This window comes from Thunnus maccoyii, chromosome 17 (genome assembly GCF_910596095.1).
Source record: "Thunnus maccoyii chromosome 17, fThuMac1.1, whole genome shotgun sequence".
Taxonomy (NCBI): domain Eukaryota; kingdom Metazoa; phylum Chordata; class Actinopteri; order Scombriformes; family Scombridae; genus Thunnus; species Thunnus maccoyii.
The window spans coordinates 5,868,365-5,892,830 of record NC_056549.1 but is presented as its reverse complement, the minus strand read 5'-3'; the positions used below and the strand labels follow the sequence as shown (position 1 = coordinate 5,892,830).

General features: G+C 38.8%; 2 protein-coding genes across 2 annotated transcripts in view; one reads left to right on the top strand and one right to left on the bottom strand.

Moving 5' to 3' along the window:
• The window catches only part of arid1b (AT rich interactive domain 1B (SWI1-like)), a 57,100-nt gene extending 45,867 nt beyond the window's left edge, over positions 1–11,233 (top strand). Inside the window, exons 15-23 of the mRNA XM_042390096.1 lie at positions 1,588–1,723; positions 3,062–3,240; positions 5,328–5,472; positions 5,781–5,882; positions 6,007–6,088; positions 6,458–7,214; positions 7,421–7,551; positions 7,883–8,475; positions 9,046–11,233. Coding sequence (XP_042246030.1) covers positions 1,588–1,723; positions 3,062–3,240; positions 5,328–5,472; positions 5,781–5,882; positions 6,007–6,088; positions 6,458–7,214; positions 7,421–7,551; positions 7,883–8,475; positions 9,046–10,084 — 3,164 coding nt within the window. The 3' untranslated portion in view covers positions 10,085–11,233. The remainder of the gene's footprint in view (positions 1–1,587; positions 1,724–3,061; positions 3,241–5,327; positions 5,473–5,780; positions 5,883–6,006; positions 6,089–6,457; positions 7,215–7,420; positions 7,552–7,882; positions 8,476–9,045) is intronic.
• A 3,860-nt stretch (positions 11,234–15,093) lies between these two features.
• tmem242 (transmembrane protein 242) lies at positions 15,094–22,144 on the bottom strand. The gene is made up of 4 exons (XM_042390432.1): positions 22,024–22,144; positions 20,900–21,000; positions 17,195–17,332; positions 15,094–15,882 (listed from the first exon to the last, which is right to left on the bottom strand). The coding sequence occupies exons 1-4, from the start codon at positions 22,106–22,108 to the stop codon at positions 15,772–15,774; spliced, it is 435 nt and encodes a 144-aa protein (XP_042246366.1). The 5' UTR covers positions 22,109–22,144; the 3' UTR covers positions 15,094–15,771.
• Positions 22,145–24,466: the final 2,322 nt, after the last annotated feature.

Genomic DNA, 24,466 nt, shown 5'->3' with positions numbered 1-24,466 from the left:
TTCATCACACACACACACACACACACACACACACACACACACACACACACACACACACACACACACACACACACACACACACAACGCTGATTATGTAACTGAGAAGCAGAGTGAGTTGTCAGGCGGGGGAGGAGAGTGTGAATATAAACACCAGTGACCTCAATCTGACCTAAATTCCCACGATACCTCCCTCCCTCTCCCTCTGTCTGAACACATACTGTACAGCAGCGGCTCTCAAACTTAGTTTACATCAAGAACCCTTTAACCTGATCCAAATTAGACCACTGACCCCCATTTATTAAGACTTTGTCCCAGCGTCCCCCATCTGATGATAAGATTTCTGCTTTTAGATGTTTTATTACAGAAAGTATATGAAACCGGAGAAGACAGTGGAGAAAATGTATCACATCTCTGTCCCGACAATCCTAAACAAACGCTACAGTCACACAAGTATAAAACACTATAAACACGTTAAGAGTCGATCTGTAAAAACATCAGTCATGAGTTCATATCTGAATAGATTTTAACAATATTTTAAGTCTGATTTTAAAAATGCTGTGTGCAGCGTAGTTCCTTATTTCCATTGGTATTCCAAATGTAATTTACACACACATTTAAAAACATATTTTTAACTTTTTTTTACATCTTACCATATGAAAATGAAATGTGTTTTTTTGAGGAAGAGAAAATAAATGCATGTTGAAACCAAACTTCAATGACCGCACTCTGGCCAGTTAAAGGACGGTTCACAATTCTTCAAGTGTGTCTTAAAACAACAGTCAGGAGCCCAAATAAACACTGAAACATGTTTTTCTTGCTGTAATCATTCCTCTTGTTCATACTGACCATTAGAAGATCCCTTCATAATGCACTTACAATGGAAGTGATGAAGGACAAAACCCACAGTCCTCCTTCTGTGCAACAAATGTATTTAAAAGTTTATCTGAAGCTAATATGAAGCTTCAGCGTCCAAATGAGTCGAATCAAGTAGATATCTTTCAACGTTACAGTCTTTTTAGTGCCAGAGTTCCTCTTTTTGTTACTATACTTCCACCGCAGCTCAACAAGGAAACACAAAGAGGGAATTTGATGGGCACCTGACTGTTGTTTTAAGACAGACTTAAAAAAATTGTGAACCTATTCTTCAAGGCTAGCTGGTGGGATAGCCTTTGCTAAAGGTAGTTTACACAGTAATTGTAATTTCTTGTTTTGTGTAATTGTAAAAACTTATATTTAACATCAAACATCTTAGTTATTGAGTTTGTTTTGCTATATAAATTAAAAAAATAAATAAAAAACCTCTGTTTCTGTAGTTACTGCTTTCTGTTTTTGTACAGCAGGATAATGCTGCAGTTATGATCTAGTCTGCTGGTCTCCAGGAAGTTGTTGGTCCCTAGAAGGATGGGGGAAAGAAAGTGGACCCCACAAGAAATAACCATCCTGTTGCAAAAGTTCTTCCAGTTGTTTAATATTGCATCCGCTTATTTCTTATTTTTAGGCATGTCTGAATAACTGCGGCGTAAAATTACATGATGACACGTAACCATTGTTCTCAGCAGGTTTTCTGTCTGGTCTGTGTCTCTGCAGCCAATTCGGGCTCCCTGCAGGGCCCCAACACCCCTCAGTCCAGCAGCAGCTCCCTGACTGAGGCCCCCGGAGACCTGAAGCCCCCGACTCCAGCCTCCACCCCCCACAGCCAGATGGGCCCACAGCCTGGAAACAGGTAAGGGAGAGGCCGAAATCTCACATTCATCTGGTCAATCTGAATGATTAATTCTGGAGTCACTTACCAGCACAGGAACACATATCTTTATCTCTTTGTCCTTTCTCTCTTATTACTACATTTTCTGATGTATCTTGGTTCAGTTTGAAAAAGATACAAACTCTGCAGTCTGATGTCAGAGATACAGTTCATACAAAAGTCAAAGTAAATATATTTGAGCTCGTTTGACAGAGATATAAAGATGAATGTCATCTGCATATCAACAACTGGCAGTAATATCATGCTTGCTCTAAAATTAGCACATATAAACTAAACTGTAGAGGACCCATGGTCGAGCCTTGTGGCACACCGCATCTAAAATAAACACAGATGAGACACCCAGAGGGACAAAACTATTCAGATTTTTAGGATAAGAATTAATGTGGGTATAAAATGGAAACATGAGGCGGAGTGACACATATTAGTTTACCTCTAAACAGTAATTTTAATGGTTCCCATCAAGTTGCCTTATTTCAAAATAATGAATATGTTCATAAATAAGCTTTTATAACACTGCAGCATGTTTTCTGCATCCCTGCTGTGCACACAGCTGTTGTTTTAGAAACCCAAGAGAAAGCTTGTCAGTACAATACTGAATCTGCATGTCACAGGCAAAACACCTGTCATAGAGCTGCAACTATTAGTTGATTAATTGATTAGTTGCCAACTATTAAATTAATAGTGAACTATTTTGGTAATCGATTAATCATTTGGAGTCATTTTTTAAAAATTCTTTGATTCCAGCTTCTCAAACGTGAATATTTTCTGGATTCTTTAGTCCTCTATGACTAAAACTGAATATCTTTAAATTGTGGACGTCACCGTGGTTTATATTTTTCACCATTTTGTGACATTTTCTGAACCAAACAACTAATCGATTAATCGAGAATATAATTGACAGATTAATCAATAATGAAAATAATAGCTAGTTGCAGCTCTAGTTTTGGACCAGACATTTTGAAAAGTCACGATGGGCTCTGGGAACTTGTAATGGACATTTTACAATTTGCTGACATTTTACAGACCGCACAGATAATCAGTTACTTCAGAAAATAATCAATAGATTAATTGGTAATGTTAGTTGCAGCCCTAGTCTACAGTGCAAATTTTTCAGCACTGCAGAAAAAATATCGGCATGGAAATCAATGTCCACAGTGACCTTCATGTATCTGGAAATTCTGCGATTAGGTTTCAAAATCCTGAGGGAGTGAAACTCTCAGCATAAAAAAACCCTCTAATTTTGTTCTGTGCACGTTGTCTGAATGTTGTCTGAATGTTTCTGCTGTGGTTTATGTTCAGGAACATGGGAGGAGTGAGCGTCCAGGACCCGTTCTCTGAAGGAAGCGATCCAGCCTTCCACAACAAGCGAGGCCCGGGACCCGGCGGCACCCCCTACCAGCAGGGAGGAGGTCCTGCAGACCCCTCAATGAGGATGCAGTACGACGCCAACAAAGACCCGTTTGGAGGACAGAGGAAGGGTGAGTATGCCATAAACACAAAATGCTGAATGTCCTGTTGTTTCCAGAACGCAGGTTATAAACATTTTACACAACAAACTTTAAATGTGTACGTATGAAACCCTTTATTAAGAAATGAAGAACGTTGTTTTCTTTTCCTGAAGAAGAGTGGAAATCATTAGTTCAGTAAAGAGAATCATTAATACTTTATACCTCAACTATTTATCACGAATAATCAGTATATAGATAGTTAATAAATTGTATGTAACACACTATAATGTAAGCTATAATCTGTCCTCCTGTGGACACTCAGAAGCGTTTGCTGCTGCATAAACAGAGAAACAGTAAAACACAGTTGTAATAATATAAAATATGTATTCATAGGAGAAGTTGAATTGTTGACAAGTACTGTAAATGAATAAACACTTATAATTAGTTCAGTTTTCATGTCACAAGTGCTGTGATTTAAATCATAAATTCCGTAATTAATACTGTCTTAACAACCTGTAGGAAATTAAAGTTTATGTCTGTGACTATTTGATTTTACTGGCTACAAGAACATCTTTCACCTGCAAATGTACTCACCGTAGTTTATTAACATTAATTCAGTGAGTTGGCCAAAAAATAAAACACGAATCTCAGCTGCTGTCTTGTTAATATTCTCTCTATTTCTGTGGTTCATCAGTTTTTTTTCTATATAAAGTGTGTTTAACATTTTTAAAACGGTGATAAAACATGTAAAGTCCCACTCGTATGTCAAATGATGGCTTTTCTGAATAGTCTTAACACAGTGGTTGGCAAATAGTGGTCCTCAGGCCAATTCCGGCCCTCCAGAAAAAATATGTGGCCCCCCAGCTCTGTGATTGGTTGTCCCTCCAACCCCCCAGAGTGAATCTAACATTGTTTTAATTCCACAACTTCAGCCTATTTGAACAGATTTGTCCTTATAAAGAGACAAATAGATGGCGGTCTTTGAATGTTGTGTTGATGCCTTTTTTTTTTGCCAGTTCATATATTCACTGTATGAGCCCAATTAGTGTTAAATGAAGCTGTTACTCCTTTAGCCCTCAGTTACAAATGGGGAAAAATAAAAATGAACAAACAAAAAATAGAAGCTCGGTTCCACTGTGGTGGTTAACGGCCCCACAATGAAAAATCCTGAAAGAAGTGGCCCATAGTTGAACTTTATTGCTGATCCCTGGTGTATCTTATCCTGAAAATAACAGTACTTGTAGTGAGTCAACCATAAATATATAAAAGGAGCCAGTAGAAAACCAGCAGTTCTCTGCTCTGGCCAGTAAAGTACCAGTTTCAGTTCCAGTTTCCTTCATTGTTCAGTCACTGGGAATGACTGAACTCTGCTGCTCCCTGGTGGTCAAAGCCTGAACCGTCTTACTGTCAGGTTCATATCAGGGTTGAAGAAGGTTTTTCAGTTTTTAGTTGAACTCATATTGCATGAATGTTACATCACCGCTGAGCGTTTTCTACATCAGGTTTTAGATTGAGTTTCTTTCTTCCAGGCAGCCGATGTTTCACTGCATTTCTGTGAAAATGAGCCAACAGACATTTAAAACTTACTGCAAAGAGATCGACCGCAGTAGCATTTTAAAATTACATAATCGTAATGTGGTGACGCACTTGTGAGTGTAGTAAGTCTCATAAATTTACTACACATCGACTAAACATGAAGAAGATAAAACATTTACAGGTGAAGACGAAAAAGATTAAAAATAAAAAGGTCACAAATTAAAAATAAAAGTAGTGTATTAATAAGAAAACATGCTAATAAAACTTTTTTTTAAATTATTTTTAAACATAAATAGACGAGGAGGGAAAGGGGAATCAACACAGTACAACCTGAATCACATCATATCATCCTCACATATAATATATATACATATAACGTCCTCCAGGCAAAACAATACAAACTACTGGTAACAAACAGAAAGAACTCACCGCACATTAATAATTAACACTGATAGTTTGTACCAGAAACTAATAAACTAACACAGAAACACAAAATCAGAAAAAAAGGACAAGAGAAAAGAAAATACTCATTTTTAATTTGCACCAAATGAAGTCATCTCTTCTTCCCTCTCCCTCTTCAGGTCCAGGACCCGGCGAGGCCTTTGGTCCTGGCCAGATGCCCAGCGGTGCCATGCAGGACATGTACCCCCGCGGGCCGCCCTCGGGGCCCCTGACAGGGATGGGCCCCAGGCCCCAGTACCCCTACGGCCCCGGCTTTGAGCGGAGGTAAGATACTCACACTGAGGACTTGAAGTTCAAAGTAGACTCTGATGTCAATCAAGACTGTAAATGTAAGAAGTGCTCAGTTGAAAATGAGTCGCTGTGTTTTAGAAATTCTTTCTGCAACTTAAAGCTGATTTTTTCAAGACAAAACTTTATTTTCCTTCCTCTGAGAGATTTGGAAAGCAGGTAGAGTTTATATGAGAAGTCGTGTTGCCTGAATAATCCTCCCACTTCTAAACTCTATATCTGTATCTATATCTAAAAGTAATGAACCGTTTCTTTAAGTTCCTGTGTGCGTTTGTGTCCTACAGACCGGACCATGCGATGGGGCCGGAGGGAGGAGGGCAGAACAGCATGGGTCCCTCTGGAAACGAAGTCGGCATGTATCCCGCCAACAGATACCCCCATCAGAGGTAAGAGATGAGCCGGGAGAGAAGAAATGTGTTTTTCAAGTTTGTTTAGTTTTGTTTTCTGAGTTGTGGAGTATAAATAAAGTTTGAATATAGTTTTTTTTCTGACGTCTCTCCATCTCTTCAGGCACGGACACGACGGCTTCGGGCAGCAGTTTCCTCACAACATGGCCTACGGTTCCCATCAGCCCCTGTACTCTCAGCAGCAGGTGAGTGCGACACGTCCGACTTTACAAGACAGTAGCTGAACAATACTTATAATTGTATATTTATTTATATTCTCTAAATCATTTAACATAAAATCTAAATGTTTCTAAGTCAAAATGAACTTTCCCAACATCACCAGTGCAGAAAAGTAGCTCTGCGTCTCGCCCTATCAGGACGTACTTTAGCTAGTAGCGAGGTGAAATATGTCAGGGAGCTCTGTGATTGGTCGTCCCTCCAATATTAGTTAAGGAAGCCACAATCTGGCTACACTAACACTAACCAATAAGAGGAAGAGTTCTTATATCGATAAATGAGGAAGATAACAAGACTAGCGGCCTAAGAAAGTGTTTGTCTTCACTGTTTGTCTGCAGGGCTACAAGCGTCCGATGGAGGCGATGTATCCGCCCGCTAAGCGTCATGAAGGCGAGGCGTTCGGCGTGCAGCAGTTCGCCTCCCAGCAGCCCGACATGTTTGGCCCCTTCGGGGGAGGAGGAGCTGGCTACATGGGCCCTGAGCGGCGGCCGGTCCAGGGCCAGTACCCGTATCCATACAACCGAGAACGCCAGGGCCCCCCGCAGCACAGCGTGATGGGCCCAGGAGCTCCGGCGGTGTCCAGTGGACCCGGAGAGGGGCCACAGGCCAACATGTGGCACCCCAGGACAGATATGGGCTTCCCATACAGCCGGCAGGGCCAGGGGCCCCCCTACCCCGGCATGGGCCGAGGGGACGACCAGGAGGGCAGGGCCCCCCAGGACAGCCAGTGGCCACCCAGTCACCCAGGGCAGCGCCAGCCACCGTACCCCCCCCACTCCTCATCCGCCTCCTCTTCCTCCCCGTCCATGCCCCCCCTCCCCTCCAGACAACCCCCCTCATCCTTCCAGGCCACGCCCATCGTCCCTAACCATGTGACCCGCTCTCTCAGCCCCTCCTTTTTCCCCCGGCCCCTGGGGGGCTCCCTGTCCCCCAACAGCGCCCCTTACCTGCCCTCCATCAAGAAGCCGGCCCCCAGTCCAGCACCCGGTCAGGGCCCGCCCCCCCTCCACAGAGACGTCAGCTTCCCCCCCGGCTGCACCGAAGCCACGCCTCCCAAACTGAAGCCACGACGCCGGCTCACCGCCAAGGACACGGGTCAGACCAACATACACGATCAGACCAACATACATGATCAGACCAACATACACGATCAGACCAACATACACGATCACACCAACATACATGATCACACCAACATACATGATCACACCAACATACATGATCACACCAACATACATGACAGGTGAGATACTGTTAATGACTGCCTTCTGTCAGCTGAAGTTCTGAATTTGTCCTATCAGGGACCCCGGAGGCTTGGCGGCTGATGATGTCACTGAAATCTGGCCTATTAGCAGAGAGCACCTGGGCTCTGGACACCATCAACATCCTGCTGTATGACGACAGCACCGTGGGCTCCTTCAGCCTCACGCAGGTACGACACACAACCAAAGCATCACCATAACCATAAACCAAGTCTTCACCCAAAATTTAATGATTTACGTTGTGAGGACTTGATTTTTGTCCTCAAAAGGAAGGCGAGTCCCCAAAATGTCCTGTAAACAGGTTTATGTTCCCATAAGTCATGACAAATACACACACACACACACACAGTTACTGTAAACTGAAGACGCTGTTCAAAACATCAAACTGAATATGTTCTCTATGTGATAATATTTAATTGTTTCCGTGTTAATTATGAAAGACAACAGTCGATCACAGTGAGGACGCTTTGTCTCAGATGTTTTCGTTCTCTCCTCCTGCAGCTGCCCGGTTTCCTCGAGCTCATCGTGGAGTTTTACCGTCGCTGCCTCATCCAGATCTTCGGCATCCTAGGGGAGTACGAGGTGGGAACGGAGGGTCAGCGGACCCTGCTGGGACCCCTCCCAGACCCTCTCTTGGAGGAGGAGGCCCTCAAGGAGCCACCAGCCAAGTCTAACAGCCAATCACAGGAAGATAAGAGGATAGCGAGGAGGCCGGCGGAGGAGATGGAGGAGCTTCTCCTTCCCGCTGCACCCGCCATCAGCACCGAGGAGACGAAAGACGCAGCCGCTGTTGTCAAGGAGGAGCCAGCGGAGCCTCGCCCCCAACAGGCCAGCAAGCACGACAAGCTGCCAATCAGGGTGGAGGAGACGGGGGAGGAGTGGCAGCAGGTGGAGGAGCGCTGGGCCGAGCTCAGCCGCCCCAACGGCTTCATCAGCGGCCTCCTGCACTGGAAGGCCGGAGGAGGAGACTCCACCACTCACATCCAGACACACCTGGAGCCCCGAGTAGGAGGCTCCGCCCCCCCAGGCCCGCTGGAGAGAGAGGGGAGGGGGGGAGGAGAAGAGGGGAGGAGTCAGGAGATGGGGGGAGGAGCTGCTGGACAGGAGGAAGCAGAGGAGGGAGGGGAGGAGAAGAACCTGCCACAACAAGGTAAAGGGGGGGATGATGTCAAATGATGCCTTGATCAGATATTTTCTGATTTAAGTCATTATTATTTTTGTGTTAAGTCAAAGTTTTTGTACAAAGCTGATATGAGGTTTGACTTATTTTTTGTTCAGTTTTTTGTAGACGAATCGGGTATGAGATAATATTAAAAATATGATAACTAATAATACTAATTACTAATTTATTGTTGATCATTTGATTGATGGCACAGTGTTAGAAAATATACTGTTTGTTGTAATACAGTTGTTGCACCACTAGGTGGAGCGCTAACTGTTTAATGAGAGTTAATCTGAAGTCTGTTCATCAACGTCAGTAATTTATCACCCTTGAAGCAGGCGAATTGTCCCTTTAATGGTGCATCGTCACTGGAAACCAGTGGTGGTAAAAATGTGAAACCAGTTTTGATTCTTCATTTTAAATTTTAGATATCTGCAGCACTTCTGTGGTTATAAACATTACGTCATCAGTTCTCTTACTTTCTTCTATGTGTTCTTTGTTTTTCAGAGTGCAGAGGTCAGAGGTCACCGGCGTCTCAGAGTCCCATCAGCCAGCTGGAGGACGAGCCTCGCTGCTGGGACGAGGCTCCGCTGTCCACCGCGGAGTCCTGGCAGGACTCGCTCACCAAACGCTGCGTCTGCATCGCCAACATCGTGCGCGGCCTCTCCTTCGTCCCCGGCAACGACGCCGACATGTCGCAGCACCCCGGCCTGGTGCTGATCCTGGGCCGGCTGGTTCTGCTGCACCACCACCACCCCCGCAGGAAACGGACGCTGCCCACCTACCAGCGGGAGGAGGAGCAGGGGCTGGCGTGCAGCCGGGACGAGTGGTGGTGGGACTGCCTGGTGGCGCTCAGGGAGAACACGCTGGTGACGCTCGCCAACATCGCCGGCCAGCTGGACCTGTCGCAGTACCCCGAGAGCATCTGCCTGCCCATCCTGGACGGGCTGCTGCACTGGATGGTGTGCCCGTCTGCCGAGGCCCAGGACCCGTTCTCCTCGGCGGGCGGCTTCTCCTCGCTCACGCCGCAGAGACTGGTGCTGGAGTGTCTGTGCAAGCTGAGCATCCAGGACTGCAACGTGGACCTGCTGCTCGCCACCCCGCCCTTCAGCCGCCAGCAGAAGCTCTTCTCCACGCTGGTGCGCCTCGTGGGCGAGAGGAAGAGCCAGGTGTGTCGTGAGATGGCGGTGGCCGTCCTGTCCAACCTGGCGCAGGGCGACCCTACAGCGGCGCGGACCATCGCACTGCTGAAGGGCAGCGTGGGAACTCTGATCGGCTTCCTGGAAGACAGCGTGGCCATGGCTCAGTATCAGCAGAACCCGCACAGCCTACTGCACGCCGCTTCGCCACACGAGCCACCCAGCATCAACATGATGTGCCACGCTGCCAAGGCGCTGCTGGCCATGGCGAGGGTGGAGGAGAACCGGACGGAGTTTGTTCTGTACGAGAGCCGGCTGCTGGACATCTCGCTGTCAGCCGCGCTCAGCTCCTCGGTGGCAGCCATCATGTGTGAAGTACTCTTTAAGATCGGCCGCTCGTGACACGAACACCGCCACGGAGCATGCTCAGTGACGCTGGAAGCAGCTCTGCCCATGTGACGAACTGGCTCCTATTATATTTTTATTTAAAGAACAGAACGCAAAGGTTTTTACATACAAATGAATATATATAGAATATATAAAGTTCCTCGGCTCCATCTGCAAATGTTTATTTGGGATTTTTAAGTAATTTTAATACAAAAATATTTAATACTTGTATTTTTAATTTTCTATTCTTTTGTCAGTTTGTTTTTTTTGTTTTGTTTTAACCAAAGTGTGTGACGGTGGAGAACGCTCGGGTTCTGGCTCTTCGATGTTTTTTAAACAGACGTGGTCGTTTCTTTATGTTTGCGGGGCTGTTTTTTTGGGGGGGGGGCGGGGTTAGTTAGATTCTGGGGGCGTGGTCAGATTTATTTAAATAGTGACACATGTTGTAGATAGGCCTCTCTTTTCTCATGTGGTGTGACAGAGAAAACACTGATGTTCAGTCATGTACTTTGTTCTGGTGCAATAGGACTTCTCGGTTTGTTTTGGGGATTTAAATGTGAATTATTTGGCCATCTGCAGTTTGACCATCAGTATTTTGCCGAACCACAGCAGTATCCAGCGAAAAGGGGGCTGCGTCACTTTTTTTTCTGTTTTTTAAGAACTTTTTATGTCTGCTCCACCAATCAAATCTAAATTTCCCTCCACTGTCATTGTCCTCCTGTAAATAGAAGATGTACATTTGAGCTCCAGCAGGTGGTGTCATGACTCTGACGGTAGCTGGATAATTAATTAACGGTTGTCATTTATAATCACAACTCTGCTCACCTGAAGATTCAGTTTCTCTCTTCCCAGCAGGTGGAGACATTTTCTTTTTCTGTATTTAAAGTAAAAAAAAAAAAAATCTCAGTTTCAGGATGTTTTTTTTTGACAGATGATGTGGGTCTGATTTGATGGACTGTATGTACAGGAGGTCGGGGTGCGGGACTGTACTCATTGCTAACTGACACAACTTCAAAACAGTTATAACAAATGTAAAGAGAGAAAAAAAAAGAAAATCTCTACATCCAGAACGTCTCCTGTTTGATTTGACCGTCTTGAGATCTTCAAATGTTCCACAACATGTTAAAGAATAAACGTACATGAACTCTGGTTGAGCACTGTGAACGCAGCTCTTGGCTGGTTTTGTGAGCGGGGTCGAACAAAATATTTACTTTATAGTTGAAATACAGAAAGTCTTGATTTATTTCTGTCTTTAATCCTGGAACTAAAAGTCTCCAGTCACATCAGTGGAGGCCTCATTACACATGAAATAATACAATTTATAATTTTACCAAAAAGTTGTAATATATTTGAGATTATTTTACATATAAAAAGTCAATATTTTAAGATTAAAGTTATACTTTTAAAAGTAATGTCACATTGAGAATTGTTATAATTTTAAAAGTCATATTTGAAGAATAAAGTTAAACTTTTAAAAGTAAAATAAACATTTTTAAAAAGTACATAAATTTACACATAAAAAGTCTGTATTTCAAAAATAGTCATAAATCTACATGTGAAAAGCCATAAAATTTTAAGAATAAAGTTATTCTTTTAAAAGTAATGTCATATTCTGAGAATAGTTACAATTTAAAATAATAGACATAATATTTGAAGAATAAAGTTAAACTTTTAAAAGTAAAATAAACATTTTTAAAAAGTACATAAATTTACACATAAAAAGTCTGTATTTCAAAAATAGTCATAAATCTACATGTGAAAAGCCATAAAATTTTAAGAATAAAGTTATACTTTTAAAAGTAATGTCATATTCTGAGAATAGTTACAATTTAAAATAATAGACATAATATTTGAAGAATAAAGTTAAACTTTTAAAAGTAAAATAAACATTTTTAAAAAGTACATAAATTTACACATAAAAAGTCTGTATTTCAAAAATAGTCATAAATCTACATGTGAAAAGCCATAAAATTGTAAGAATAAAGTTATTCTTTTAAAAGTAATGTCATATTCTGAGAATAGTTACAATTTAAAATAATAGACATAATATTTGAAGAATAAAGTTATACTTGTAAAAGTAAAATAAACATTTTTAAAAAGTACATAAATTTACACATAAAAAGTCTGTATTTCAAAAATAGTCATAAATCTACATGTGAAAAGCCATAAAATTTTAAGAATAAAGTTATACTTTTAAAAGTAATAAGTCATATTCTGAGAATAGCTACAACTTTAAAAAATAGTCATAATATTTGAAGAATGAAGTTATACTTTTAGAAAGTGAAATAACATCTTCAAAAAGTACAGAAATGTACACGAGTTATATTTCAGTCATAAATCTACATGTGAAAAGTCATATAAGACTAAATTCACTTTTATGTGTGAAAAGTCACATTTTTACACAAAAAAACTATTTTAAGAATAAAGTTATAATCTTACAAATAAAAAATCAATATGACAAAGTTGTAATTTTATGAGGAAAAGTCATAATATGTCTGTTTTATGACACAAAATTACTGGAGAAAGTCATAATTCCATAATTCTCTGATAAAGTTACGATTTGTCAAGAGAAAAACTCATTTGGAACGTAAAAGCTGAAAGACTCACCTGTTCACAATTAAAATCTCAAAATATTACAACTTAATTAGTAATATTAAAAAAATCTTAATGTTGTGGCATTTTTCTCAAAATTATGACTTTATTCTCCTGACATTCCTCTCAAAATATTTCAATTTTAGTCTTTATAATGTTTTTTTTTTACTCTCACAGTAGTCATAAAACTTAACTCTCTGTACGGTGGCCACTTTAGGACATTTTAGGCTTAGCTTGTCAGGCTTAGTTCTACGCTATCAGACTAATTTTGACTTTGTCAGGCTCGTGTGTGCTTTTGGTTCAGCTTTGTTTGAGCTGAATGCTAATGTTGGAACATTAAGATGCTAACATTTGCTTCCAGTTTAAATCACAACAGAGGTTAGCGGGCTAACAGGCTAATGAGGCTCAGCTGTGCTTTGACCTGAGGTCCAAATTAAAACACTTTTCTTTATAGTAGAAACACAAAGTTAGCGAGTGTTAATATTAGCATTGGATGCTAAAGTTAGTATTTTAAGATAGTCACAGTTGGCCTGTTTATCGTAATGCAACACTCACATCCTAGCTTTGTATGAGTATCATGGTTAAATGCTAACATTAGCTTATTAACATGCTAACATTAGCTAGTTAACATGAACTCACTAATGTTTTTATTGGAGTTTTGATCACTGGGGATATTTATACAGCTGCTGTGATGAACTTCAACCCTCCTGAAACTTTATATTCTTTAAAATAACGATGATGAAAAAGGAAAATATTTGCTTTCATCATTTTTTCACTCCTCCAGCTCCTGTTTGTCTCCACAGATCTTCAGTTTCATCATCAGTCTGTGATCTTCAACTCGCTCCTCTCCTCGTAAAATCAGTCTACTTTCAACAAATGGAAATTTCTTACATTTCCCAGAATGCCTTTCTAGCACCAAAGCTCATAAATGTGACGCTAATTCTCAATTCCTGAATAGTACATCAACTAAACACCAGGATGTAGAAGAATAAAAGCATGACTTCATGTGTTCAAACGATGGCTCGTTTAAAGAGTTAATGAGATAAAATCTTCACAATATATTTCCAGTCCAGACCAGTGACTAAGTACATTTACTCAAGTAGTCTACTTAAGTACAATCTGGAGGTACTTGTACTTTACTTGAGTATTTCCATTTGATGCTACTTTATACTTTCACTCCACTACATACATAGTACATATACTATGTACTACATATGTATACTATATATATCAGTCAGAGGGACCAAACCACTACTTTTACTGCAATACTTTAACTACATCAAGCTCATAATACTTATGTACTTTTACTGTAGTAAGGTTTTTTATGCAGGACTTTTACTTCTAATGGAGCATTTTTACATTGTTGTATTAGTACTTTTAGGGAAGTAAAGGATCTGAATACTTCCACCGGCAGTTCAGACACGACATGTAAACACCAACATGTTTATATTTAGAGTCGTGTTGTTATCAGTGTGAAAGGTCATCACTTTGATGTGAGACTCGTCGTGACGGCGTCTTCGTTCTGTCCGTCTGAAGACTGAACGCAGCAGCAGCAGAAATAACTGCATTTCACACTGCTGCAGGCTGAAATATTTATAAACCAGACTATTTCTGTGAGGCAGGTTTCACTTTGCAGCTCTGGAAACATTTTTACTAAATTAATCTGATGGTTTCTACAATTTAAAAAAGTTTCCAGGTTTTTTTTACAGTATGGAGACAGTTGATGGTGGAAGAAGTACTCAGGTCAAGTAAAAGTACCAATACAGCAATGTAACAATACTCCATTACAAGTAAATGTACATAAGTATTATCAGCAAAATGTAAAGTATTGCAGTAAAAGCAGTGGTTTTGCAGAAAATCGTGTGGCTGGTATATACGTTTAATAAAGTATATTATTATTATTACTGATGAGTTGGTGTATAAGCAGCATTTAATTATTATTTGTTCTTCTGAGGAGCTGCATAAACAGCCGATATGAGACAAATAAGGAGTTTTTAACTGTAAATCATGCAAAGATATTCCAGTAGAAATATAAATAAGAATATAAATATAGACCTGGAAGAATGTGTCCTTTAATCCTTCTATACAAATGTAATAACAGCAGTTGGTCAGCAGATGTCACCAATTTGAGTATCTAATGCTTCTCAACAGTGATTTCAACTCAACTGCTTCATTTTGATCCAGAGCTTCAAGAGAAATGTGCTGAGCAGTCACTATTATCATTATTATTATTATTATTATTATTATTATTAAATAAAGTAAAGGCTTCACTTTACAGTGATGTCATAGCTTTAAAAACAAACCGCAAGAAAATGTGAATTGTGAAGCTAAATTTGATTTATTTTATATTTATTGAGATATTTTAGAAAAAAACTCCAAATAGAAACAAACCAGCTCACAAGTGAAACATTCAGAGACACAAAATTAACACATTTGTCATTAAAATAAGAAATGTTTTTATATTTATTACATATTAACATTTTAAGATGCCAACATTAGCTTTACAAGCATCCAACAGACTTTTAACTTACAGCATGAACCAGTAACAATATTCCAGCTGATCAGCTTCCAAACTATCAATCACATTGATTTCTTTTTGTTTATTTCTATTAAAATCAGTCTGTGAAGAACTGAAACTTACTGACGATTACATCCACTTTTATTGTTGTCAAAATTACATTATTGTTGTTTGGCATTTTCTTCGTGGTGCGTTCAAGGACACGCAACGTGTGGGAAATGATACCCGTCCTCTGAGAAGATGGGAAACATGACAGTTGTGAAAACACTGATTTGTTTTCAGAGAAACTTCATTTGTCAGATTTTACTCGAACACACCACAAGTCTTCAAGCGACGCGTTTCGTCCTTTCAGTCCGACAGTTCAATCTTCACCTGTTGAAACCGACCAAAAGACACCGACCTCCGAGCCGCGAGAGCTCAGTCAGACAACATCTTTATAAACTGGAGAAACACTGGGAACCAGAAGTGAAGATAAACTGGTCCAGAGGATTCTCCGGTTTCTGCAGCCTCCACAGAAATCAACACAAACAGTCTGAACAGCTGCTGCAGCTGTAAATTCTGTTGTTTTCAGTCTTTGTGTCTCGTTCGTTTGTCACTTGGACTTGAAGACAGAGTCCCAGTCCAGAGGTTCAGATCCAGCAGCCTCGGGGGTCTTCGGGATGGACGGGAAGAAGGACTGCATCTTCTGTCTGAACTCTGACAACTGAAGAGATGAAAATCAGTCAGAAAACTACAAACTTTTGTCTTTAATTGGTAAAAATACGTTCAGTAAACGACATCACTTCTGGTTTTGGCTGTTAAACACAATTAAATTTCATAAAATCTATTTTATCTCTTTAGAGATGTGAGAACGTGGTGAACTGATCCTTTAAGTTCAACTTGTTTCTGACGTCATTTTTATCAAAATATTTTCACTTTATTCTTCTTGAGAATTACAGCTGAAATTTTCACAACTTTTCTTGAAATATTTTGACTTTTTTTTTCAAAATATTTTCATTTTATTCATATTCTTGGAATTTTAGGATTTCTCGAAATATTCCAACCTTTTTTTTTCTTTAAATATTTAAACTTTATTTGTAAAATTTTACATTTCTCAAAATATTTTAATTGTATTTTCACAATTTACTATTTTTTTCTTTAAAACATTTGTACTTCATTCTTGAAGTTTTTCCTCTTGAAATATCAAGAATATCAACTTTATTCATGAAATTTTATGACCTTTCTCAAAATATTTTGACTTAATTCTCATTCTTGAAATATGAATATATGAATATATTAAATATTACAGCATTTCTTTAATGTACTTTATTCTTGTTATTCTTAAAAATGAAGGACTGTAATCTTGAAATATTTCAACTTGATTCACGATGTTTCTCAAAATACTGACTTTAAAAATATATATTTTCTCTATAAACCATCTTTAAATTTCTGGACTTTTGATCAGTAAATATTTCAGCTGTATTCTCACAATTTTACAATTTTATTCTTGAAATATTTTGACTTAAAAAAACAGATTTTTACTTTATTCTTGATATTTAATTCAATGTTAGGACATTGAAGTATTTCATCTCTATGCTGGAAATATTATTATTTATTATTATTATTGAAATTGTTTGACTTTTTTATTAAAACATTTACTTTTCTTGCAGTTTTACAATTTTTCTTGAAATATTTCAAATTCAGTCTTGAATTTTTACAGCTTTTCATTCTTTTTTAGCATTTAAAAGTGTTTTAATAGTATTAAAATATTTTCTCTTTAATCTTGAAATCTCTTTTTTTAGCAGTGGTTTATTTATGGGATGTTTTTTTGGAGTAATTATTGTTGGCACCATGAAGAGATAAAACTGTCAGCTGGAGGTCATTTAATCCTCCACAGTCTGAAGACTGAAGCATGAAGCGTCTGGTCGTTTGCAGACTAACGTGTTACATAACGAGTTGCTGTCTGACAGTAACAAACACATCAAATTCATTACTGCAAGAACACATCAGTGAATTGTGGGTCTGCTGATACGTACGCTGTGAACTCCCAGGGCTTTCCACACACTGAAGCTGAGCAGACCGACTCCACACCAGGCGTACAGAGAGCCCCAACCCAGAGCTCTGAGGGCCAGAGACGCCCCGCTCTCCGGGACCGCCGCCGTCGCCATGACGCCCTGCGGAGGAAACAACGACATCAGGAACCAGAGAAATAAACAGACGTTTAAATCATTTCTGAAAACTCACTTTCACTAGAACAAATAATGTCATCAGTAGTTCTGTATCTAATTTTTTAATAAAAGTCTCATCAGGACGAAGAAGAGGTCAGAATATTTGCAGCAGTGATGGAAGAAGTACTCAGATCCTTTACTTCAGTAAAAGTACCAATACAGCGAAGTAAAAATACTCCAGTACAAGTAAAAGTCCTGCATGAAAAATCCTACTTAAGTAAAAGTACATAAGTATTATCAGCTTGATGTAGTTTAAGTATTGTACTTAAGTACAGTACTTAAGTAATGTTACTTTCCACCACCGATTTACAGACACATAATTAACTTTTAATACGACATTTTCTGTGTCTCAGAGGTCAAAGGTCAGATTCCACAGAGCTGAGGAGGAAACATGTTTTACATTCTGAGCTTCATCAGGCTGAATGTGATTAAACTTCATCAGTTTTCTGAAGAAAAAAAAAAAAGTTCAGTTTCTGGAGTTTTTTGCTGCTTTTTGAGTCACATGAATACAGAGTCTGTCTGTGACCTCTGACCTTTGACCCTGACCCTGGTATGTAGCAGAATTATTCTACTGTTGACCTCATTTTAGGTTTTTATTTTAGCTTCAACTTGACTTTTCTTAACTAACTACATCTGAAGAAAAGAGCAGCAGAGAAAAAATAAAACAAGGCAGAAGCAGAAGAAGAAAAAGTTCATCTGCAGTTTAAAAGTTTAAATTTTCTATATATCAAATATAGAAAACCATGTGCATTAACTCTCATTCAACAACTCATTAACTCTTTCATATAGAAAAATATAAATCTAACATGAACAAACAGCTATAAATATATAAATGAAATATAGAACAAATGATGTTATGACATAAGATGGAGCAATAGTGTAATAAATTATTTTAATGTAGGATAGGGTAGTGGTTCTTAAAGATAATAATAATAATAATAATAATAATAATAATAATAATAATAATAATAATAATAATAAAGATTAATCGAATACATTTTAACCTTAACAGGAGACTTAATCGAACAATAAATAACAGAACAAACTCAGAGCAACTAATACAAATAAAATATATATAAATATTAAAATTTAAAAATACAACATAATACAAATAAAAAGTGGGCAGCACATTTTCACCATGATAAAAAATATAAAAAAATATTTACTTAATATTCCTTTCAAATATGGATTATAAAAGTGACAAATATCCACTAATAATTATTACTCTTGATCAATAACGCTGGTTATTCAACTGAAAGTGTCAGTTGTACGGAGGCTGAAGTGTGTCACTAGAATAATTATAGACTATTGTGTCAATTAATTGATTCATTAAACTAGCATTTAAATTAAGTATGACTAAACTCTGAAAAAGTAGAATAATAAAAAATATAAAATTAAAATAGTTCCAGTTCCTCATTCTGTCTTTAATTGATAAATTAATAATTACATTTTAAAATTGAATCACAAAACTTAAGACTTTACTTTTTGTTATTTAATTTCCTGATTGTGTCTGAACATCATTTTACATCTTTTGTTTCCTGCTTTTACATTTACAGTTTCTATTTTAAATATAAATGTAATTAAACTCATTTCAAGATTCGTGTCCAGATACTTTTGGCCACATAGTTGTTATAAGACAATGTTAATATATATAAATATGTGACTCAAACACTGTCATAAAGTCTTATTGTCCAAACTGTTTAAAATCAGCAGTTTTCATGAAGCTCCAGTAGAAGCTTCAGAGGCAGAAGTGGAGCGACGCAGCGACTTCGACACCACGTGCGGCTCCACGTTTAATCACATTTCACATTTTTAAAATTTTAGCTCAGTCCTCCGGGGGCCGAGGGGCTTCGACGTAGACGACAAAGACCAGTCTGTGACGGAAATAGACTCCGGGAACAAGCGCCCCGTTGTCCCCTGACGCTAAGTTTATCTCGGACACAAACAGGCCGCTGGTGTCCGTGTGCGTCATGTTTAATGGGATCCTGTGAGCAGCCAATAATCGCACGGTTCCAGTTAACAGGATGAGATCAAGTCCCCCAGTTTGAGGCCGTGGATTGAAAATGCTGAAATTTCATGGAAAGTTTCTTCTGCGGACTATTTTCGGGTCGACCTCTGGAGGAATGTGTCGCGACGTTTTTTTTCATCACGTCTGCACCTGATGAGTCAGGAGGTTAAAGCAGACGTCATCGCGGACGCTTGTTGTTGTTTCCAATCATTCGACGGCGCTGCAAATGAGAAAAACTAAATCACACGGCGGCGTCAATAACTCGCTGAACTCCATGTAAACAACCGTCGTTCGCTTCTCGCACACAACCGTAGATACTTCAACTATCAGCTTGTGCTGCCTGAGAGAATTAGTCAATTAAAGGATTAGTTTGATCAGTTTAGTTTTAATTAGCTGCAACTAAAGATTATTTTCATTCAGAGCTGAAACAACTAATAGATTAGTCAATCAACAGAAAGTGAACTGGCAACTGTTTCCATGATCAATTCATCGTTTCAGTTATTTTTCCTGGTAAAAAATGCAGAATTCATCGTTCCCAGCTGCTTTATTATGAAGTTTTGTTGCTTTTCTTTGACATAAATGACAGTAAATTGAATATATGAAGGTTTTAGACTTTTTGTCGGACAAAAAAGGCAATGTGAAGACATTTAAACCAAACGATTAATCGAAAAAATCATTGACAGATGAATCGATAGTGAGAATAATCATTGGTTGCAGCCCTACTTTCATTATCGATTAATCTGCAGTTTATTTTAGTCAATACAATGTCCAGCTCCGACTCCAATGTGACGTCTTTAAATTCCTTGTTTTTCCTGAAATCCCAAAGAAAAGCAGCAAATATTCACATTTCAGGAGCCGAAACCAAAGAATTTTTAGCTTTTTTGCTTGAAAAGTGAATAAAATGATTAATAAATTATCAAAATAGCTGCTCAACTAATTGTTGCAGCTCTTAGTTAATTGATTAATACTTCAAGTCATTTCTCACTATTTTCTGACATTTAATAAACCAAACGATTAATCGATTAATTGACAAAATAATCAACAGATAAATTAATAATGAAAATAATCATTAGTTGCAGCCTTATTTCCATTATCTGCAGATTGTTTTAGTCTATATAATGTACCAGAGTCCAACGTGACGCCTCGTTACAATCATATAAAACAGAGAAAAGTCCTCAAACTGGAGAAACTGGAGGCAGAAAACGTTTTGGCATTTTTGCTCAGAAAACAACTGAGATAATTCACAGATCAATAGTTGTCGATTAATCGTCTGTCCATTGACTTTATCAATGAATGTTTTGCACTCTAATGTTTAATGATACAGTTCAGGTAATCGAGGAACATTGACGATAAAGCGTCCGTCCATCAGTCATCAGAAAAGCTAATTTTGTCATCTGTGTAGTAAAAACAGCAGGAAGGATCCTCTTATAATGTGGAGCAAATTCTGAATGAAAAGCGACAATGAAGACTTGATTTTCTCAACACTCCTGCAGGAGGAACTTTACCTTATTAAACCAGTTTGGGCTTTTTTTTTTGGCCAGCGCTAACGTGGAACCGAATCCTGCCATCATCCCTGCAGACGCCACCGTGGTCAGGAACGCTGCACCTGCACACAGGAAGTCAGGTGAGAACTTGAGCGACACTTTCAGTGAAAGGAAATCTGTGGAAACTCATCCAACTCTTTTCTGGGAACTTCAGAAATCCTGAACAGAGAACATGATATGACAGGAAACAGTCAAAAGTCATAGTTTAGGGCTCATGTGGTTCAGTCCATAACCAAACAAACATTAAATTGTACAGTTTTTGAATGTAGTCTGGCGTCACAGTATCTCTCCATGACTGGATAAAGAACATACATGTGCAGAAGGAAACTACAACCATTAAGGAAATAACATATCAAATGAAACCAACTTTAATAAGATGTGAATCTGTCAAGACTCCATTACAATATTTGACCATTAAAGATCCCTTGGAAAGACGTCTGACTTCACAAAACATGATACCAAACTGGTCTGCAGCCACGTTTTCATTATGGACTCACATAATTGAACAAGCAACACTTCCTCCATTGAGAAAATGTAAAAAACTGGTAACCAGTGCTCTGTCCAGCACAGTGTATCTTGGCGAAAAAAGACTTGGATGAACAGAAAACAATACAGATATAGAAGCTGAAACAGTATTATAATGAGGACTGCTTGGTGGATTATACTGAGCCGAAATGAGCAGAAGAACTTAATGTTTCAGAAATAAAGTCTAGTTATATTTTATGTCTCATGCGGAATTTTTGACAGGTACAGAAACCTTAAACTGTGAAAGTTTTAAATGGAGTTTGGCGTCACAGTCTCTCTCTGCACGACAAGAAGAAGATAATCTGTGTAGGAGGAAACTACAAATCCAGAAACGACCCTCTGATGTTTTAACAGGTTATGTTTGTTTCTCAATAACCAAATATACATTAAAATGCAAGATTTTTACGCGGAGTTAGCTGTGATAAAGAGGGGACACACACAGGTCGACATTGCAGTGACCTCAGAGTGAAAAACGCTGTAAAATCACAACAAACGGCGGAACCTGCCGACTGCTGACGTCAATATTAACGACAAATTAACCGGTTAATTTACTATCTTGCCTTTTAACATCTGTAGTTTGGCCTCGTCGTCACTTTCTGCTCCATCTCCCACATTTAGAGCCGTGTTTTCATTAACGGCTGTCATGTTGCTTCGGGTCCGTCTGCATTAAATGTCCGGTGAGAAACAATCCCGCTAGGAACGTGAGACCGTCGTGTTTTTACTCAACAATAATCTGTAGGCTGAGAGTAGAAAGTGTTGACTTACAAAAATATATTTCTTCTTACTTTATGAAGAAGAAAATACAGCATGTGTTTTATTTTAACGGTTTAAATCGAGTTTCTGTTTAAGAAACTCTGATTCTGTTAAAAGAATCAGAGTCCTGAATCAAAGATCGTCTATAAAACAGAATTTTGCTCACAAGAGGAAGAAACAAAGAGGTCTCACTCCGTTTCCAACAGCAGACAGATTTAAGAATTATTACAGAATTAGTGTTAGTGTTTATGAAATGACAAACATAAACTAATATTATAATAACTTTATTTGTATAGCACCTTTCATGCAAAGAAGCAGCCCAAAGTGCTTTACAAATCAAAATCAAATGAAAATAAACAATTAGTAAAAAACTTTGACCATAAAAATAAACAATAAGTGACAGAAAAAAACAGTGTGATCAGAATACAATAAATTAACAATGATCTGCATGATTTTTATATTGTGTAAATAACAATAACAATTTCAAAAAATAGTAAAATATTGTAAAACATTAAATAGAATATGATCACATAATGTGGGTATATGCATGGCTTTTGCAAGAATATATTTTTAATAATTGATATGACTTTTAAATTGAAAAATGTAGCTTGTTCATACATTTTATAAATTTTGTATTGTAATGTGAAAAGCGTAGGTGTGATAACCTCTGACATCAGCCCATAAATACCTTTTCCATCATTATTATCTCTTTTTTACATTGATTTACTGGCTGTGTAAACACTTGGGAAGATTTCTGTGCTATTTATCAAGTTAAAAAGCAAAACATAATGGAAAATGTGCCACTTTTCTCTCTGTAAACTGAATTTCTTTGTAGTTTTTTAGACTGTTGGTCAGACTTTAAACATCACTTTTGGGCTCCGAGTGAATGATGGTTAGCGATGGCAGAACTCAGATCCTTTACTTAGTAAAAGTATCAATACAGCAATTTAAAAATACTGCATTACAAGTAAAAGTCCTGCATGAAAAATCCTACTTAAGTACAGTAAAACTACATAAGTATTATGAGCTTGATGTAGTTAAAGTATTGCAGTAAAAGTAGTGGTTTGGTCCCTCTGACTGATATATTATTATATATGACATCATTAGATTATTAATACTGAAGCATCAGTGTTAGAGCAGCATGTTACTGTTGTAGCTGCTGGAGGTGGAGCTACTTTCAACTACTTTATATACAGTTAGCTAGTTTAGTCCAGTGGTTCCCAACCTAGGGGTCGGGCCCCTCCAAAAGGGTCACTATATAAATCTGAGGGGTCGTGAGATGATTAATGGGAGAGGAAAGAAGAAAAAACAAAGTTCTGATACACAAATCTGTTTTCAGTTTTTGGACTTTTTCTCTAATCTTTGATTTTTGCTGAAATATTGGATCATTTGAACATTTATTGAAATGAAAGCATGTGAGAAGTTTAGAAGGAAAAATCACTATTTGGTGGAGCTGTTAACAACTCATAGACATGTGAAATGTGACCCCGACTACACACTTTGTAAGACGCCAAAAGCCAAAAAGGTTGGAAACCACTGGTTTCATCTTTAACAATGTGTTGTATTTTAAAAGCTTGTTATATTATCCATTGTGTCAAATCTTCATCTGAAAAGTAACTAAAGCTGTCAAATAAATGTAGTGGAGTAGAAAGTACAATATTTCCCTCTGAAATGTAGTGGAGTGGAAGAATAAAGTAGCATCACATGGAAAACTGTACTTAAGTACAGTGTTTGAGTAAATGTGACTTTGTCACTGCGGTTTCCTTTTTTCTCTACAGTGTGGTTCATCGCGTCAATAGAGGATCTGTGCAGTCCGGGACGCGGAGCTCCAGCGGCTCTGCGGAGGATCAGGATGCTCCACACGTCCTCCTCCTCCTCCTCCTCCTCCTCCTCCGCCTCCTCCTCCTCACCGACAGACACCATCTGAACCTCCAGCCGCTGCCTCCTCCGCTCCGGACCGTCCGGCTCCGTCTCACGTTCAGAACCGGATCTTTTATCCCGGGATATAAAAGCCGGATTATGTGATCGGGACGCAGCTGGGCACGAGGCGGGGGTGTTGTGGTGGCTCGCGATTGGATTTTTTTTTGGGGGGGGGGGTGGGTTTGGACCCTCGCGCGCGTGCATCAGACCACGAGTTGGTGTTTGTTTACAGAAAATTACAGAACAACAGCAGGATTCATCTGAAGATTTGCGGACCCTGAACGCACCATATTACCTGTAATCTCTGCGGTTATTCACCTGTCTGCTCAC

What these genes read in the sequence shown, in the direction of transcription:
- tmem242 (XM_042390432.1), bottom strand. Translation starts at nt 22,108, where the DNA reads ATGACAGCCGTTAATGAAAACACGGCTCTAAATGTGGGAGATGGAGCA. An exon ending in GCCCAAACTGGTTTAATAAG is followed by an intron (nt 17,333 to 20,899) that starts GTAAAGTTCCTC and finishes TTTCCTCCGCAG; the next exon opens with GGCGTCATGGCGACGGCGGC. An exon ending in AAGCCCTGGGAGTTCACAGC is followed by an intron (nt 15,883 to 17,194) that starts GTACGTATCAGC and finishes TCATCTCTTCAG; the next exon opens with TTGTCAGAGTTCAGACAGAA.